General features: G+C 42.0%; 2 protein-coding genes across 4 annotated transcripts in view; one reads left to right on the plus strand and one right to left on the minus strand.

The window, feature by feature from the left end:
* Window positions 1-6,080, minus strand: part of smarcb1a (SWI/SNF related BAF chromatin remodeling complex subunit B1a) — a 37,277-nt gene extending 31,197 nt beyond the window's left edge. For 2 of the 3 annotated variants that reach the window (XM_076992898.1, XM_076992896.1), the window contains exons 1-5: window positions 5,930-6,080; window positions 5,496-5,607; window positions 5,251-5,380; window positions 4,206-4,343; window positions 3,835-3,962 (exon numbers count right to left, since the gene is read on the minus strand). In XM_076992898.1, coding sequence (XP_076849013.1) covers window positions 3,835-3,962; window positions 4,206-4,343; window positions 5,251-5,380; window positions 5,496-5,607; window positions 5,930-6,040 — 619 coding nt within the window. In that variant the 5' untranslated portion in view covers window positions 6,041-6,080. The remainder of the gene's footprint in view (window positions 1-3,834; window positions 3,963-4,205; window positions 4,344-5,250; window positions 5,381-5,495; window positions 5,608-5,929) is intronic. The other variant, XM_076992897.1, reaches the window with a different exon arrangement.
* The window catches only part of LOC143497115 (uncharacterized), a 43,876-nt gene continuing 33,687 nt past the window's right edge, over window positions 5,325-15,513 (plus strand). Inside the window, exons 1-2 of the mRNA XM_076992899.1 lie at window positions 5,325-5,432; window positions 7,257-7,358. Of these exons, the coding sequence (XP_076849014.1) occupies window positions 7,356-7,358 (3 nt within the window). The 5' untranslated portion in view covers window positions 5,325-5,432; window positions 7,257-7,355. The remainder of the gene's footprint in view (window positions 5,433-7,256; window positions 7,359-15,513) is intronic.

Below are 15,513 nucleotides of genomic sequence, written 5' to 3' on the forward strand. Positions count from 1 at the left end.
CAGTTGTATATGAAGGATAAACCCATCTCCGTGGCCCTGGACTACTATGGCCAACCATCAAGAAGTTTAGGACTGAATAGGAATTACATAGAGAACTCATGTATATAAATACACACAAAAATGAGATTTATTTATCCTTCCCAGCTTTTCTTTGTTTTTCTATCTTTCTAATTATTGCTGACCAGCGTCGGCCAGAGGAGGATGGGTCTTTCTCTCAAGGTTTCTTTCTCATGCTCTTAGGGAGTTTTTTCATGCCGCTGTCACCCTTGGCTTGCTCAATAGGGGCTTTGACTCTTGTAAAGCTGCTTTGTGACAACAAAAAAGCGCTGTAAAAAGCGCTATATAAATAAATTTTGATTTTATATCTTTTTTACCCATTTTTAAGCTTAATAATTTTAAACACCAACAACTTTCACCAAACAAAAACCACTTAGACCAGGGATGGGCAACTGGCGGCCCGCGGGCCTCACTCAGTGTGGCCCGCAAATATATAAATAATAATTTAATAATTAAAAGAAAAAAAAAACCGACAGAGCAGGACTTTTTTGTTCTTGTCACGTAGGGCTACGCCCCCCTCTCCCGTGTCGGTGTTGTTCCTTGCCCGGTTATCCCGCCCTGCGTGTCTGTTGTCCTGGTTTCCCTCTGTCTGCCACGCACGTGTCGTTATTGTGTTCAGCTGTGTCTAGTTTAGTCCTGTGTACTTGTATCTCTGTGTTTCGCCCGTTGTCGGTTATTTGTGGTTTGTTCGGTTTTGTGGATTATCTGTCATCGCTGTTCTGGTATTTTTTGTCTCCGTTGTGTTTCTCCATTGTGAATGGCTCTCCTTTTACGACTCCTGCCTGTCCTGTTGACCACTTGGACGGCTCTCCCGTTTTGACCTGTGCCTGTACAAACGACTTCGCCTATGGAATTCCCCTTATTAAATCTCGCTCTTCTCAGCATGTGTGTGCGCCTTCTCGCTCCGCAGCGCGCTACGCGTTACAGTTCTTTGATATGAAGGAGTTCAAATTCCTTTTTGCACTTTTTTATTAAGCAAATGTTTTGTCTTTGTTGCTTATTAAGGACATGTTAATGCATTTATATGCAGAAAATAGATGTATGTTGGTGCAATAAACATACAGATCTGAATTCATTTAAAATGTGTTCGTATTGAGAATAATTTGTAGTGTCTTTCATATCCAATTATTTGAAGTGTGTGGTCATGTGGCCCTCCAATAATAGTGCTGAAAATTTTTTGGCCTTCTTTATCATCGAAGTTGCCCATCCCTGACTTAGACTATGTTTGAAAGGACCTACTACATACTGTATACTGCATTCAGTATATACTGGATACTGCATACTGGTCCTCATAGTATGCAGTAGTTTCTATACTACATACTTCCATAAAACATCTATGTAGCATTCTTAGAGCCAAGAATAGCCTACCACACATTCATAGTGGTAGTATTCATAGGGCTGGTAGCCTACAAAATAACTGATATAATTGTTTAAAGTATTTTGCAATCAACTTGTTCTTGTCCAACAATGAAGTTCAACATTAATGGGGTCCATTTTGCAATCAAGCCTGTGAACTCTTACAAACTCTCTGAAAACAAGATGAATGGAACAAATAAACGTATTGCTTTTGTAATGCACATGGCTTGTTTCAGTATTGGAAAAATACATGATGACATTTTTTTGCTTTTTCTCTCCTGTAACGAATGCAGTAATATAAGCATTTTGTTTGTGTAAATTTATTCATTTTCCTTTAATATCGATTATTATTATGTGTAAAGTGTTGTTTAATAACATCACCTTACCATGTCGGCAGTGAGGTCATCAGTTGGTCATGTGATGCACTTGGGGGAAGGGATGTAAGTTTCGCTAATAGTTAGTCGGTGTGTGCAAGCGGCTTATAAAAGGACAAAGAACTGTGAAGAAAATGGACTTCTAGCAATGCCTAACCTTCTGGTTGGAGGTGCACACGGTACGATCATTTGAGTGAAATATTCTTGTGTCTGTATGTGTGTGTAAATTAGGTTGAAGAGCATTAGTGTTTTATGTAATAATTTGTTAAATAATTCATCAACCGGAACATGATGTTTTCGTTAACGTGTATTGTATTTTATTTCAGTGTTCACAGTGGTCTTGGAAGTTATGAGACAGAAAACGTCTGTAATAAAACTTTAAACCATCAGTCGGAGCGCGGTACCTTTTTCAATTAGAGAAGAAAAGGTTGGGATTAGCTATATCTCCTATCCCTAGCTGCTCTCCTCAAAGCAATGCTGAGAGCATGCACACACACTAGTGCAACTGTGATGTAGTGGATACAGTAAGAAATGCAGACTGCAATTTCTTTACAAACTTAACAGCATTCACTCAATCACTCTTTTGTTGTTACTGGTAGGTAAGAGTCCCACTGAAACAAAGCCTCAATAGTGGCTCGCCAGGCTATACGCACCTCTGTAATATGGTCTGTCCCTACCAATAAGCAATTTTCTGTAGTAATACCCAATAAATATTCTATTATTATTATTATTATTATTATTATTAAATATCAAATTGATTTTAAACTTCTTCTGTTGATCTTTAAGTTGTTAAATGGTCTTGCTCCGCAATATCTGAGTGAACTCATTGCATACTTTAACCCATCTATAACCACATCTCATGGATAGATGTTTCATTGCTACAAGAGGATCCACTGATGCCAACTCCTACCTGAGGCTCAACATCTACACTGAAGGGACTGTGACTGCTCGGCCTGGGATTAGAACTATAGAACTATATTTTAACTATAAATACAGACTTCTGCTAGCAGGCTGCCCAATCGAGGATGGGTTCCCTTTTGAGTGTTGGTCTTCTCAAGGTTTGTTCCTAATTCCTGCCATCTTAGGGTGTTTTTTCCTTGCCACTGTCACCTCTGGCTTGCTCATTAAGGATCTGGATGCATATGATTGTAAAGATGCTTGTATTGTATAAAGCGCTATATAAATACATTTGAATTTGACTGACATAAATATGTGTGCAATTGAATATGCTACTGAAAATTATACCGATAATTATCCTAAAAAGTTAAAGCTATAGTGAGAGATTGCTAAGAAAATGCTATTTAACTAGTGAAATGGTTCAGTTTATTAGCTAGCTATCGGTTAGTGGATTTTCTCATTTAACACATTGAGCAATACAAGTGTGTAGTTGCTCTCTAACATATTTATATGAACGTATCCATATATTCTTACTCTCTCCGCATTGGTGTCCACCATGTTTTTTTTTATACAGATTGGATGTCGAAAGTGGTTAGGTTGTATGATGGGATGCAGTAAACCACTATGATAGCTCTGTTCGCATACTGGAATATTTTGTGGAAGTAGTAGGTCATCCGGAGATGTTTTGCAGACTGGAAAAATACATTTTGCTCACATACTCCATACTGGATACTGATTTGGGGCCCAATCAGTACGTGAGTACTATGTAGCAGGCTGTTTCAAACAGAGCATTTGTCTGCTAAAACAGCAGAGGGAATTTAGGAAACATATACTAATTAGTCCAATTAGGGATTAATTCAGAGCAACTGTGTTAATTAATAAAATTATCTATTGATATGTAGCCCCAAAAATACATGCATGAATGTATAATTATTCTGAACATAATGTATATAGACATATAATTATTTCCTGAAAGAGAAAATAGAAGAAATGTGGAAAGTTAACATGAAGGTGGTCCCAGTGGTGATAAGGGCATTTGAGACTGTTAACTTCAAGTTGGAGGACTGGCTCTCCAACAGATCCCAGGGAATGCCAAAATTAATCAAAATTAAGATTTGCTCATGTGACAAGTGTAGTTTTAAGCACCTACCATTCATATTCCAAGTGAAGGCATCTCTCAGTTTCTGCCCATCAATCTCCATGTCTAACCGGATAGGAACTAGAATCTCAGATTGGCAGGCATTCTCATGGATAACAGCAGGATCATGATCATCAAAGCTACAAGAGACAGATATAAAAGGCAACCTTGTTTTTTAATCATAAATCAAACAAGATTCAGCCTAGTATTCTGGTTAAACAAACATTTGCGACACTGTATATTCTTTTTATCTGCAATTTTCACTATAAAGTCAAGACAGCTGTGAGGAATAACTATTGGGTCTGCTTCATTCAGAGGCTTATTGGACAGCTGTTTATTGTCTGTATTTCAGTCTATAGCGTTCAGTTTATTGTCCTTAATACCAAAGTGGAAAGGTCCTCTTCTTGTCACGGCCCAGGCGGTTGCGGTTTATGGTTGTGGAACAGGGTACAGCATCCAAATGATGTGAGCTGTTTGGTAGAGTGGGCACCCACTGACTGTTCCTCTTGGCCTTCTGCTCCCTGTGAACACAGCCATATATAAGAAAGAGCAACTTCAAGATTTTCACTGCTGTCACTTAGCAGTAGAGCATCATTTCAAGTTTATTTCTTTGGCAAATTGCACACTGATACATTTTATCAGGCATGTTTCTACACCTCACTGATGTAAAAGTGTTCAGGAAGCATATGTATAAACATTATGATATCTATTATACTTAAGCCTAAAATACATTTGTATAATAGATGCATCAAGCACAACTGTAAACAATACAGAGATGCTTGAATGATATAAGCTAAGTAAATGAAGAATGGAATGGATAATAACAAATGGAATCAGGCTGTTCATTTTAATTTACAAGACTTAAGGCCTCACATAAGAACAACTTTCAGGATATTAATCATTTAATCAATGTATTAAATATTTCTATGTTACTATATTTATATGTGTGAATTTTTTTACTAGATTTACTTGGATACTACTATATTAATTAAATATCTTAAGGTAATTGATTAAAAGTATATATTTAATAGAACAACAACGCATGTCATATCATGGAAATTTTTCAGAATTGAAACAGAAACAGTTGGCAACAACATAAGGTGAAATTTCACAGTACAGATAGCCATACAGTCTACCTCTGAATCAAATATATTTAATCTTTCTTATTTTTAAGCTTAACCATTTACAACATTCACATTATCAGGACTATATTTAGCTTCCACTCTATTGGAGACATTAGAAACATATTTTTGATGTAACGTCCAGAATTAATGAGATCAACAACAACACGTTTTGGTTCCTTTCTATGACATATTGGTTGGGATGTAGTCTGCATCATGACAAATCTGCAATGGGCATCAAAGTTGGGCACACAGGTTGGGGCAAAGCCAGGGAACATCTACCTCATAAATGGGGAGGATGACTTACCTGATATATGTTGGGGGCTCAGTGTTGATAGAAACGGCTTTGTACTTCTCATCATGACCATCAAGGATCTCATCAACTTCTGAAGCCTTCAGCAGCGTCACACTGGTGGCTAAAGTTGTGTAACCGTGATCTAACACAAAAAAAACACTGACGATTCTACGGAACAAAATGTGGCTAATGAAGTGAGTAAACAAACTTTGCCTCACGAATTCTGTCATTAGATTACAACTAAACTCAACACCCACCATGAGATGACGCGACAATTTTCTTACGCTCCTCCACTGATGCGAGTCTTCTGGACAGAGATGGGTACCGTTTATACAAGGAGCCTCTGAACATGCGCAGGTAGTTTCCTACCTAGAAGGGCAAATGTATTGTGATTTTAATGGGATGTATTTAACATCAGCAAAACAGCGACTCGCACACACGTAGAAATCAGAAAAGATAGCGGAACGTGAAAACTCCATAGCTTAGTATTGTAATGACTGTCGCCTGTAATATTAACAAAAGTCCACTAGCTAGATAGCATCGAATCCTGCTTGTTGGGTAATACATTCGTAAAATAGTAACGAAGCCACACAGCTAGCCAGCCAAGACTGTGATTCTGATTAGAAATACATTATCCATTGCGTGAAAATAAAGAATTTTTTAAAATGTTGCCCTTGGACTGAAAACAGACCTCTGATCCAATCATATAAAAATCTCCACCCTCCTCAAGCTGAAATTTAATTGGTTTTTGCCCGAATGTTTTGCTCAACGCCATGTTTGAAAATGCCACAAAACGGAACATGCGTAGTGTGCTCGTTCCATGTGAATGACAGGAGCTGACATTGAACCCACTACTTGTCTGATGCCATCTAGAGGCTGGTTGTAGTATTTGTCGTTTCAACGTCATACATTCAACCTTGAATAAGCCACAACACTCACGTATGATGCTCAAAATTGCATGGGAGAGAGGACAAAAACAACTGTATACCATAATGAAAAAAAACAATAAAATTTGTTTTATTCTCTCTGTAATTTTCTTCTCGGAGAACCACCACACAACCTCTCCTCTGCATACTTGAGGTGTTTAGCCATCGTGTCCATTGCCTCCTGTTGTGTGATTCTGTGTGTGCTGAGAACAGTGTCTAAAGAGGAAAAGCAAACACCATAAATACTGTACATCCTGTGTACAGTGCAAACATTTTTTAACGAACGAACATCTAAATTTTTATCCACTTGTTTCTAATTGCTCAAGCTACCCAGCTGGCACATGACCGACCTTCAACGTTGAAATGTGGTTGAAATATAGTTGAAATACTGTCTGTTGTTGTTTCAACGTTGAAACAACGTTGAATCAACGTTTAATGTTAAATGGCTGCGCAAACGTTGAACTATTAATGGTGAATCAACATAATATTTTCAACCTGCCTTTGTATTACCATTTCAAGTTCAAAAAACACAATACAATAAAAAAGTACAAACAACTTTTTGGCATTGGATGAGGGTTTTGAAAGAGGTATTAATTATTATTATTAGTAGTAGTAGTACTAATAATAATAATAATAATATAATTTTTATTTATTTATTAATTTATCCAAAAACGTCATCAAAAACAGGCAGGTATTAACAGGGCCGGAGTGGACCCCTTTTTCAGCCTGGGAGTTTCATGCCCAAATCCGGCCCAAAATTATTTTTCCCTCCCAATCGGCCCAAACTAGAGATTGACATGAGCCGGCCCATCAGGAATCCTCCCGAATCTCCCGATTAGCCACTCCGGCTCAGGGTATTAACCAGGAAGACAACATCAGGCAATGAAACAGTTTGAAATGTTTTGAGGCAGTTTTTTGCAATAACAAATCAACAAGTTTAAATAGCAGGAGAAAGTATTGGACATCAGGCAGAGCAACTGTGAGTCTTGTGTGATCACTCGAGGGAATCTGGCAGTGTCCTTTTTATTTTTTCTTCTTTTCGGTATTATATCGTATCATATATTAATATCAAGGCATTTTTTTCTGTTCCAGACCCGGCGACCCTGGCTGCTTGGCGTGGTGTATGTTGGTGTGGCGTATGCTGGGAAAGTTTGGCATTTTAGCTCACTTGTCATCTTTTAAAGTTAAGTTATGGTAAGTAAAGTCAATGTTTTGTCAATACCGGAGGAGCATAATATTATTAATTACACATAGAGTTACTAAAACAGGCGACCCCAGTAACGCTAGCTGGTTAGCTTTCCTGGCTAGGTGTTGTGAGCCCGTAGACCTCACTCTGGTCCCCCCAGAATACCATGACCTGAGTGAGATATTCAGTAAGGGTAAGGCAAGTTTCCTCCCTCCTCACAGAGCGCATGATATAGCCATTGACCTGCTTCCTGGCACTAGCCCTCCTCAGGGGTCATCTCTTCTCTTTAGCTGTACCTGAACGCAAGGCCATGGAAGCTTATATTCAAGAATCTCTAGCGGCTGGTTTCATCCGGCCTTCCACCTCTCCTGCAGGAGTCGGTTTTTTCTTTGTTGGAAAAAAAGATGGGGGCTTACGACCCTGAATAGATTATCAGGGTCTTAACAAGATCACGGTGAAGGATCGTCACACTCTTCCCCTCATGGCTACTGCATTTGATATTTTATTTATAGTTATTGCAAGTCTGAACATATAAAACACATGAGATGAGTGCTGCCACTATTACTGGAGAACCACCTCTGCGTTAAACTTCACACTCTACGAAAAATCACAGTTCAACATTCATCAGATAGGGTTCCTCGGGTATCGCATAGCCCAGAACACCCTAGCTATAGATCCGAGCGGTCGCTCAGTGGCCGGTCCCCACCTCGCTCCGTCAGCGCTTCCTAGGATTTGCACATTTTTACTGGCATTTTATAAAAAGGGTTCAGCACCCTAGAAGGTCCTCTCATAACCTTTACCAAAAAGACACCTGGCCCTTTTGTCTGGTCTGACGAGGCCCAGTGTTCATTTGAAAACCTAAAACAATTCACTTTCAAACCGATCCTGTGTATGCCCAACCCTGAGCTCCCTTTTGTGGTTGAGGTCGATGCATCCGACTATGGGGTGGGAGCCGTTCTCTCCCAAAGAATGGGGACCCCTCCTGAACTTCACCCCTGCACCTTTTACTCATGTCGTATGAATGAATGTATGACACCGGCCGAACGTAAGTTTGATGTGGGGGGACAAGGAGTTACTGGCGGTTAAGTTAGCATTGGAAGAATTAGGTGCATTGGCTGGAGGGGGCCACGCATCCATTTTTAGTGTGGACCAACCACAAGAACCTGGCCTACCTCCAGCAGGCTAAGCACCTGAACCCTAGACAGGCCAGGTGGTCTTTGTTCTTCGGGCGCTTCGATTTGACCCTCTCCTACCATCCGGGAACAAAAAAAAATTTAAGCCTGACGCCCTCTCCCGTCAGTGGGAGTCACCTCCTGACATAGCCGAACCCAGTACTGTCTTGCCAGCCTTTAAAATAGTTGCTCCCATACAATGGGAGGTGGAAACAGAGGTCAAACGATTGCTCGCCAGTGACACAGGTCCTGGTGGAGCTACTTCCGGTCGCTTTTAACCTGAGGAAAAAGGTGATGGAATGGGGACACAGCTCACCATTCGCTACCCATCCTGGTTTATGACGTACCCTCAAACTCCTTCAAGGAAGGTTTTAGTGGCCCGGGATGGATCAGGAAATGGGGAAATTTGTGTCTGCTTGTGAAACTTGTGCTAAGAACAAAGTGACACTCTCCAAACCTCCAGGGTTATTACGCCATCGTCCCATTCCATCCAGGCCATAGACTCATGTGGCCTTGGATTTTGTGACCGGGTTACCCCCCCTGTCATGGAAACACTGTTATCTTAATCATAGTCGATCATTTTTCTAAAGCAGCCAGATTCTTGGCCTTGCCAAAAAATTCCCTCGGCCTGTGAGACTGCCTCCCTGTTCCTTCATGAAATTGTTTGACACCATGGCTTCCCTTCAGATGTGGTGTCCGACAGAGGGCCCCAGGTTTCAACTCTGTTGTGTCGATGTCATTCAGTATAAAGCATGAGACCACACAGGAGTATATGGAACAGAGGACATACTTTACTTCACTCTTCTTCACTCTCCCTCTACATACCTCTCGCATCCCACTAGTGCCCCCAGTGTCCTGGATTACTAGCAACACATCACTTGTATATGCATCAAACACATTGCATATGGACACCACATCTTCCCTCTTTGAACAAAAAAGAATATTTCTTATAACCTAGATGAACCTGACAGTGTTAGTAATTGTATCAGTAAGCTTTAAACAAAACCTGAACATTGTAAGCCACTTGTCATTTATTCCATAACAAAATCTTTAGTCCAACTAGGTGCATTGCGAATCCTGACAGGTCTGGACTGGCTATCTGAGTCAGAGTTAGCTATCAGGTCAGTCCCTGTATCAGTACCGTCCATTGCCCTATCAGAATCCGCCTCTGTGTTCAAGTTGGGAAGTACGGACAGGTGTGAGGAGTTCCAAATTCTTCCATCATCCAACAAGTATGTATCCGGTCCTTTCTTAGTCACGACCGTTCTAGGTTTAGAGAACTTCAGTTCACCCTTCTTTACTTTCCATGGTTTTCTCACCCTCACCTTGTCACCGGGCCGGAAGTTGGAAGACTTGGCATGTCTTTGCTGATCGGTGTACGCTTTCATTTTCTGTTGTTTACTCCCCACTCTTTCTCGCATAGCTTCCTTATCCGTTAGTGGGACAGGCATATCGATCACCTGTAGCTTTGTTCTCATTCGCCGGCCATGGAGCAGTTCTGAAGGGAATACTCCAGTGGTGGAATGAGGAGTTGCTCTGTAGTCCCTCAGGTAAGTTCTCAGAAATGACTTCCATGGTTCTCCTTGAATGGATGCAGTCTGTAAGCAGTCCTTAACGCTTCTATTGAACCTCTCAACTTCTCCATTAGCTCTTGGGTAGTACATTGAAGATCTTAGGTGTTGTATTCCACTCTCTTTGAGAAAGTCAGCGAACTCAGCAGAGAGAAATTGAGGACCATTATCACTTATCAGTGTCTTTGGATTTCCTTCTTGAGAGAAAATGGCAGTCAGGAACTGTATGATAGTTGCGGTGAACAAACGCTACTTCAGGCCATTTACTAAAGTAGTCTACCAGTGATATGGCAAATCTACAATCAGGAGGAGCTTTCTCAAACGGACCTATGATGTCCACGGACACCTTTTCCCAAGCAGCAGTTGGCAGGGGAACTGGTTGAAGTGGAGCATCATGGGCGACAGCCGTTTTGTCATTCTGCTGGCAGGTTGAGCAGTTCTTAATGTATATTTCTATCTGCCAGTCCATTTTGGGTCACCAGTACAACTCTGAGACGTTGTATGGTACGCACAATACCCTGGTGGGTTTCATGGGCTATGAAAATGAGTCTTTTCTGCAATGACTCTGGCACAAGTAGTCTATGAGACCCTCTGACTATGCATTCGTTCATGACAGCAAGCTCATGGCGAATTGGGAAGTATGGCTGCATGTCAGGATCAAGTGTAGACTTCCGTGATGGCCAGCCTCTCTCTATCTGTGCACGGAGTTTAGTGAGCACTGGACAGTCATGGCATTCTGAACGAAAGTCTTTCTCAGACACAGCACTCAGGTCAGTGAGTATGAGAGCCACTGACTCAATCTCTTCTGCATAAGCAGTGTCAGTTTCGGGCAGTGGAAGTCTCGACAGGCCGTCAGCAACATGGTTCAGTGACCCTGTTCTATATTCGATGTTGTAGTCAAACTCTAGGAGACGAGCAGACCATCTGGCAATGCGGAGAACAGCACGGTTATTGCCTTTGGTAGTCAGCAGCGTGGTAAGTGCTTGGTGATCAGTGCGTAACAGGAATTTTCTTCCCCACAGCCATGTCCGCCATTTCTCAGCAGCCCAGACGCAGGCTAGTGCTTCCTTCTCGACGATAGAGTATTTCCTCTCCGCCTCAGAAAGACTGCGAGATGCAAAAGCAACCGTTTGCTCCGCCCCTTTACTGTCCATCTGAGTCAAGACTGCACCTACCCCATAGTCTGAGGCGTCTGTTGAAACGATGGTTGACTTACTGGGGTCAAACATCACCAGCGCAGCGCTATGCACAATTAACTGTTTGACTTGCTCTAATGCTGCTTGAGCTGTCTTGTTCCAGTGGAATGAGCTATCTTTTCGAAGAAGAGCTCTCATGGGCTCAACGACAGTTGCGTAATTTGCCACAAACTTGCTGTACCATGCACTCAAGCCAAGGAAAGAGCATAAGGTTGCAGGATCGGAAGGAGACGGTGCGTTCAGGTAGCAGCCACGTGAGAGTCATCTGGCAGCAGACCCTCTGGTCCAATCTTTTGACCAAGGAAGCTTAGTGTGGTTTGCCGGAGTTGGCATTTGTCAACATTGAGCTTCAGTCCAGCATCGTTGATTCTGCGCAACACCGCACTCAGGTTGGCATCATGCTCCGCCTCTGACGATCCATATGTAATGACGTCATCAAGGTAGCATTGCACCCCCTTCATACCACTTAGAATCTGCATCATCATCTTTTGGAAAGCTGCTGCAGCTGAACACAGTCCATAGGGAACTCTACAGTACTGGTACAGTCCTTCATGCGTAATGAAAGCAGTGAGCCCCCTGCTCTCTTCATGCAGTGTCAGTTGATGGTAAGCAGACTTCAAATCCAGAGTTGAGAACATTACGGCACCACGCAGTTCTGACAGAATGTCCTCAATCAGTGGCAATGGATGACTATCCATAATCACGGCCTTGTTGACTTCCCTCAGGTCAACACACATGCGTATGCCACCAGTTCTCTTTTTGGTGACTACAATTGGAAAGACCCATTCAGATGCATCAATTTTCTCGATTATGCCATGTTTTTCCAGGTCCAGGAGACAGCATCGCGAACTGAAAGAGGTAAGTGTCTGAGGTTCTGTCGTACAGGCTTCACATCAGGCCGGAGCTTGACTTTGTGCACGAAATTTCTTGCACATCCGAACGTGGCAGGTGACCCACCATCATGTTTAAAGTGAGTAGGTAGAGCTTTGGCTTGATGGAGCGTTGCACAGATTTCCGACGCCCGTGTTAGTAACTGTCCTCCTTTAATCTGCAGCTGGAGAGCAGTAACCAGGTCCATGCCCAGTATAGGTGTCCCTGATTTCACTATGTAAAAGTCAGTGCATGCAGTGCTGTCATTATGAGTAACATCAGCTCGAAGACACCCTATCACATTCAGTGTTTGCTTAGAATACGTCACAAGCTGCACTTTTGTACTCTGCAATTTAACTGAGCTAAAATTAGCATTGTAGACACTCTCAGGTAGTATAGAAACGCCAGATCCTGTGTCAACTAGCAATTTCACATTACATGCAGCAGTAGTGTTTGGTATGGTAATGCTAACAGGGCACATTAGCTTAATTGCATCAGCAGTGAAATTATTTTCAACACTTAAAACACACATTTCAGGTACAGTAACTTCATTAACTGGTTTTCGAAAGGACTTGCATACTCTTGAGAAGTGTCCCAATTTTCCGCACGAGTTGCATTTAGAGTCTTTCGCAGGGCACGACTTGTCGTTTTGTGTTGTGCTCAGCAGCACCACAACGATAGCACGACGAAGCACCATCAGTTTTACGAGCAAGTTTTTGTTTTGGGTTACGTGCCTTCTTTTACACTTGCACGGCACCAACGGACTTTGTATCAGTCACAGAAATCGCTTTTGCATCAGCTATGGCGGATTCAGTACGCCTGGCTACATTCAGAGTTTTATCCAGTGTCAAACCTTCTTCCATTAAAAGTCTTTCACGGATGCGGGAACTGTTTGTTTTCTCTACAATTTGATCCCGAAGCATTTCATCCTCCATAGTGCCAAACTGACATTTTTTCACGAGCTCACGCAATGCTGCAACATAGTGATCAATTGACTCACCTACAGCTTGTGCTCTTTGCCTAAAGCGGTATCTTTCTGCGACAATATTCAGATTCGGACTGAAGTGCTTCTCCAGAGCCTTTACGGAGCCCTCGTAGTCATCTTTTTCGAGTGGTAAGGTGCTGTAGATTTGGTTACCCTCCGTTCCCAAGCAGTGAATAAGCAAGGCTCTCTTTCTCTCGGTGGGAAACTCGCCTCCCCCAACAGCAAGCAAGTAGTTATCGAATAGCATTTTCCACGTAGCAAATGGAAGTTTCGGTACACCTGGGCATTCCAGGAACACAGCAGGAGGTTGCAATGAGAGCAAAGCCATATCTGTATCTTCACTCCTTCTCTCGTCGGCAATTTGTTGTGTCGATGTCATTCAGTATAAAGCATGAGACCACACAGGAGTATATGGAACAGAGGACATTACTTCACTCTTCTTCACTCTCCCTCTACATACCTCTCGCATCAATCAATCAATCAATCAAAGTTTATTTGTATAGCGCTTTTAACAACTCAAGTTGTCGCAAAGCAGCTTTACAGGATTTACAAGGTTAACAGTACTATGGGTCCAGAACCCTAATAAGCAAGCCAAAGGCGACAGTGGTGAGGAAAAACTCCCTATGATGGTGGGGAAAAGGAAGAAACCTCGGGAGAACCAAGACTCAAAAGGGAACCCATCCTCCATTGAGCGGCCCGTTAACACACAAATACACAAGTCACACACAAATCACACAATCAGACTAGGTAAAAGGTAGAATTGAAAGTTCTGGGTTTTGATATTGTCACTGTAAATGTCTGTTGATGAACGCTAGGCTTTCATTCCGTGTCGGAGCAGTGATGCTGGTATTGTAGGCTCCGACTGCAGTGTTACTCCCCAGGTGAACCCCGGCATCAGCACATCCACCGGCAGCCAGACCATCCCCCAGGTGCCTGCAGGTGCCTGTATCCAATCGTCTTGGGTAGAGCCATGCAAGAAGATAGACAATACAGACTGAGTGGACATGAATTTAAACCACCATTGATTTAAATGTACATAGCTCACATGCCAGTGATGAGCATGTGGCTCCGGCAGACTAATCTATAGCAGCATAACTAAAGGGAGGGGTTCAGAGGTGACCACAGGCATGAGGGCTCACTGAGACTGCTTTCCAGGGCCCCCAAACCCCTACACTTTACAAGGGGAATGTTAGCTGAAGGCTTGATTAAACAGGTGAGTCTTAAGTCTAGTTTTAAAGATTGGAACTGTGTCAGAATCTCGGATTGGAGCTGGAAGGCTATTCCATAATTGAGGGGCTTTAAAAGAGAAAGCTCTGCCTCCGGCTGTAGTTTTACTAATTTTTGGAACTAGGAGAAATCCAGCATTTTGGGAGCGCAAAGGGCAAGATGGGTTGTAGTAATCAATGAGTTCACTCAGATATTGTGGGGCAAGACCATTTAACGCCTTATAGGTTAACAGGAGAACTTTAAATTCAATGTCGCCGGTGTGTGTGTGATTGATTGTCTTTGACTTGTACCTGTGTTAAATTGTAAAGTGCCTTGGGAATCTGGAAAGGCGCTATATAAATCGAACATTCATTCATTCATTCATTCATTATGATCAATGGTGTCAAAAGCAGCACTGAGGTCTAGCAGTATGAGAAACGAAATGTGTCCTTTATCAGAGGATATTAAGAGATCATTCAATACTTTAGTTAGTGCTGTTTCAGTGCTGTGATGAGCTCTAACTCCAGACTGAAATAACTCTAAGACATGTTCTGTCTGTAAGAAGGAAGAGAGTTGTGAAGAAACTACTTTCTCTAAAATTTTGGATACGAATGACAGATTAGAAATTGGCCTATAGTTGGACAGTTCTTGGGGGTTAAGACCAGGTTTTTTAATTAGCGGCTTGATGACTGCAAGTTTAAATGAACTGGGAACGTAGCCCAGGCTCAGAGAATAGTTTATTATAGTAAGCAACGGTTCTACATTGCTATGCAGTAATTCTTTAAGTAGATGGGTTGGTACAGCATCTAGTATGCATGTGGAGGGTTTAGCAGATTTCACCAGTGAAATAAGCTCCTCACGACCAATTGGGGAGAAGGACTCTAACAGGGCATCAGAGCTGACCAGACAGCTGTCAAGGTGCATTGGCATGTTGACAGGCTCTGAGATAGCACTACTAATGTTTTCCCTAATTTTATCAATCTTATCATTAAAGAATTTCATAAAATTGTTACTGCTACACTCTAGTGGAATAAGAGAATTGATTTGTTCGTGACTCCTCGTAAGGCTGGAAACAGTTTTAAAAAGGAGTCCTGAATTGTTTTTATGTTTTTCTATTAAGGCCGATAAGTATAAGGACTTTGCCGTATGGAGGGCATGCTTAT

The sequence above is a fragment of the Brachyhypopomus gauderio genome, unplaced genomic scaffold (genome assembly GCF_052324685.1).
Source record: "Brachyhypopomus gauderio isolate BG-103 unplaced genomic scaffold, BGAUD_0.2 sc99, whole genome shotgun sequence".
Classification (NCBI taxonomy): Eukaryota; Metazoa; Chordata; class Actinopteri; order Gymnotiformes; family Hypopomidae; genus Brachyhypopomus; species Brachyhypopomus gauderio.